The sequence below is a fragment of the Hydractinia symbiolongicarpus genome, chromosome 5, assembly GCF_029227915.1.
Source record: "Hydractinia symbiolongicarpus strain clone_291-10 chromosome 5, HSymV2.1, whole genome shotgun sequence".
Taxonomy (NCBI): Eukaryota; Metazoa; Cnidaria; class Hydrozoa; order Anthoathecata; family Hydractiniidae; genus Hydractinia; species Hydractinia symbiolongicarpus.
In genome coordinates this window covers 6728336-6732112 of record NC_079879.1, presented here as the reverse complement: position 1 = coordinate 6732112, position 3777 = coordinate 6728336, and the positions used below count along the sequence as shown (strand labels likewise).

The 3777-nt window shown below is 31.8% G+C and overlaps 1 protein-coding gene across 3 annotated transcripts; it reads right to left on the bottom strand.

Moving 5' to 3' along the window:
• Nucleotides 1–303: 303 nt before the first annotated feature.
• LOC130644451 (uncharacterized) lies at nucleotides 304–2062 on the bottom strand. 3 transcript variants are annotated; one of them, XM_057450067.1, is made up of 4 exons: nucleotides 1958–2062; nucleotides 1291–1401; nucleotides 867–937; nucleotides 304–689 (listed from the first exon to the last, which is right to left on the bottom strand). In XM_057450067.1, exons 3-4 carry the CDS (start codon nucleotides 930–932, stop codon nucleotides 432–434), a joined length of 324 nt encoding a protein of 107 aa, XP_057306050.1. In that variant the 5' UTR covers nucleotides 933–937; nucleotides 1291–1401; nucleotides 1958–2062; the 3' UTR covers nucleotides 304–431. The 3 variants fall into 3 exon arrangements, with proteins under 3 accessions (XP_057306050.1, XP_057306049.1, XP_057306048.1); XM_057450066.1 differs by having other exon boundaries at nucleotides 1291–2009; XM_057450065.1 differs by lacking the exons at nucleotides 1291–1401; nucleotides 1958–2062 and having other exon boundaries at nucleotides 867–1024.
• Between the last annotated feature and the right edge of the window lie 1715 nt (nucleotides 2063–3777).

The window sequence follows — 3777 nt, the reverse complement described above, 5'->3', positions numbered from 1 at the left end:
CATCCGTAGCTGAAAATTGAGTTTTTTAGAATGGGTTTTACATCTGAAGTCTTACATAACAGCTTACTCTTATAAAAAAAATTCTATTATGCCTGCTTTCTTTCCTATTTTTTGAAAGTTACATTCCCGCGGATAGCTTTTTATCTGCCGCTATTTGTAATATATTTTGTATTTAGCGCAATTGAACAAAAACAGATTTGAATATGATAACTGCATGAGAACATACATTTGATTACATTTATGTGGGAAAGAAAATGTGGAATAAGTAGTGCAGAAACGGTGAGAGCAACAGACGCAACAACATTAGGTATTAAAAACGTATTTATACGATATATAAGTTATTCAATAAATAAAATCTTTGCTATAGCCCTTCGTCTTAATATTATTTCTTTTTATATTTACAATTAATCATATGGATTTTTCGAAGGATGTTACTTCACTCTGGGCCCACCACCACTTGGTAGGCAAGCAAACTCGTTAAATGAGGTGACAAATTCGCATGCAAAGTTCGCACAGTTAAAACAGCTGTTTGGATTATTTTCGTCACATGGTAGGAAAAATACATCGTTACAATTAACTGACGAACTTGTAGACGTTTCTTCAGTACTTGTTACTTGTGTCGTCGCTGCATCTGTCGACGATCCGTCTGACGTTGTTGTAACTCCTGGAGAAGTGGTAGTGTCCGGAACCTTTAATTGGAAAAAAAACAGAAGGTAAAAAAAATAAATTATAATACAAAATCTTTTGTTCTATATAATTGTCTGACGTTGAAAATTCCTTTTCTGATCATAGCAATCTAGCTTCCTTGTAAAACAAGACTGCCACATATCTTTGAGTTGTACTAAAGTATACGTATTCATACTTACAGGTACAGCCCTGACGTACATAGAGATTGATAGTAACAGCAACACGAATAATAAAACGACCTTCATCGTGGCTAACAATTAAAAAAATAATTTTATTAGAATTGATGATTTAAAAAAGTGATTTATATATCGGATTGTCACCGTAGTGCTACATAAACAAACACAACGATACACAAATACGTAAGCTGAGTAATAAATAGACATGCGTAAGCTAGATCCTTTTTTGAACTTAAGGGATATGTTCTCGACGTGAAAACTGACGTAAGACACGAATGGAAATAACAAAGAAAAACATTAACGTTGTTACCACAAAAACTTGGAAACATATTGTTTAATTTTTATTGATATGCATAGTGGTGTAAATATAATAGATATAGTGACAAAGTAAGATAGATTGTTAATAAAACACATTGATAAAACTTACCTATGAAATTTGTACTGTCTTGTTTTATAATGAACTGTTTTTATGTTCTTCTTGCGTCAACAATGTTTACTAGAAACTAACGCACCGATCAACAGTAATAACTGTATTCATCTGAAGTAATGAAGCTATCATCAGGTATTTATAGGAACAGGGGGGAGGGAGGTAATCACTACAAAGGTTATTATTAAATGAATTACAACATCCGGTAGTGTTTCCATGCTATACAATTTATTATTAGATCATTGGGCAACCTGGCATATTTCATTTATTACACGATCCTTTTTTTTTTTGTTTTAATTAGTTTTGAATATATATTCATGTGTATTCTGTTTATAAAACTAATGGTTCTTTTCTTGATTTACCAATATATGTGTCATGGGAGTCGCATTCAGTTCTATAATTTTTTAATTCTTCTGTGTAAAATTGCAGTAGCTGAGAATTGAACTTTCGATCTCTCTTAATGCGTGACTCTTTGAAAAAAAATTACTTACTTTTGGCATGAAAAAAGGAATCTGAAAACTAAGATCAGGAAACGATTACAAAGCAGGGACATAAAAATCATACCTACTTTAATGACGGATATCAAAATTTTATTAAAAAGGTGTCAAAGAAAAGGTTAATTAAATCCCCATCGATAGCTACAACAATAAAACATTCATTTCTTTACCATTGGTCATTATAGTAGCATCATCTTTTGTTATATCAGCGTATCACAATTTTCCTTCGCACCAATAAAAGATCTCATTAAACCTTACGCTCCACGTGATAAAGTAATTATGCATTCCTACTTTAACCCCCGGGTTAGATTTATCTTAAAAACTGACCAATCCGGTTAATGGATGATTAAAGTAGCTACTTGTCAAACATTCTCGCTGCATTATGTCAGGACATTTAGTCTGCACCCCCTAATTTAGGCTTCTTTCAACTATGCCGCCTAATATGACAGGAAAGAATTAGAAACATGCCATGAGTATGCCTACAATAGAAAAGTGTATTTATTTTTTTGTAAAAAAAAAAAAACGGGCGAACTTCCTTTGCGAATAAGTTGGTTATTGTTATTTTAAATATACGTTTTATAATCTTGAAACAAAGCACTTTTAATTTTAACAAACTACAATTTTGGACAATATCGGAAATAAGCAGGATAGGTAATTGCTTCAAATTGATTTTTTAAAGACAACAAATCAAGCATTGTTAAGAAATCGTCTCATTAATGAACTAACTGACTTATTGCCTTTGTTTTATAGGGTCTGTCTGTTAGTGTTATCAATTCAATGCCATCTGATATTTAGTACTTAACGGGGTACACCATTACGCAGCATTACTAAATATCTATTTTAGTATTTAAAAAGAAATTGATTAGAATTCCTTTTTAAGTCTATTAAAAAGGAATAAGAAGCTTTCGTTGATGTAAAGCGATAAAATAAATTGCATTTGTTTCAGACCTAAAGTGGCGTAACAAGGTAATAGAGGCAAAATTATACATGTCTGTTTTTAAAGTACTTTTTCTTTGTTTAAATGTTACAAGAAATGGCTGTGCCAGGTTAAAGTGTTTTCTTTGCATATTTGTCATTTGATGCTAAAAAAGATGAAATCGTGCCAATACTACTGAAATATGCTTAATTAGCAATAATTACCCACTGGGATAATCACTTTTGAACACAACCTTTAAAAAAAACCATCGCATTTTTGTACGAAGAATAAACTCACCGCCTGTCCGCTATTCAGCAAAAAATGGAAATGAACCTTTACTTTTTTACATTTTGTGGTTAAAGTAAATCTGTTTACTTCGCCTTAAGCACTAAGTTCTTACGTTAAAGTTCATACCGCACATCGTTTAAATTGCATTTACGCATCTAAAAAATGTTGTTTGTCTGGCATAGATGAGTCAAGGCGTGAAGCTTACATAGCAACAGAAACTTTGGCACTGTCAAATAAAAAAATAGCAACTGTGTTGAAATTATGACGTTTCTCATCGCTTCTCCTGTATATAATACTTGTTAATTTCAGGCTGAAAAGTAAACTTTAGTAACAATATCCCTTTCTTTTTATGCTACTTTGTTAGCGCTTGGAAAAATCTACAGGAATCCGTTCGTTGTACATATTGCCTGCATCAATATTTTGTGTATTCTTGTTCGCATGTTATCATAAAGTTATAAAATTTCTTTGCGAGGTCCGAAATAAAACTGTGATTTGTCTACTTTGAACAAACAGGCAAAACAAGTGTCCTATTATACGGATAATACTTCTCATAATACTTCTCTTGTTAAAAGGAAATCTAAAAAAATTATTCACAAAGTAGTAAAATGATTAAATAATCTTGCCGAAAAAATGATTTTTGTTTCTTGTATTGTGAATTGGATCGTTTAAAGGATTGTATAAGCAGCGGTAGGTGGAGGTTCCCTTAGTATTGATTTGTGTGATATGATATGTTTTGTGATACGACGTCATGCATGATACGACATTCATTATGATACGACATTCATT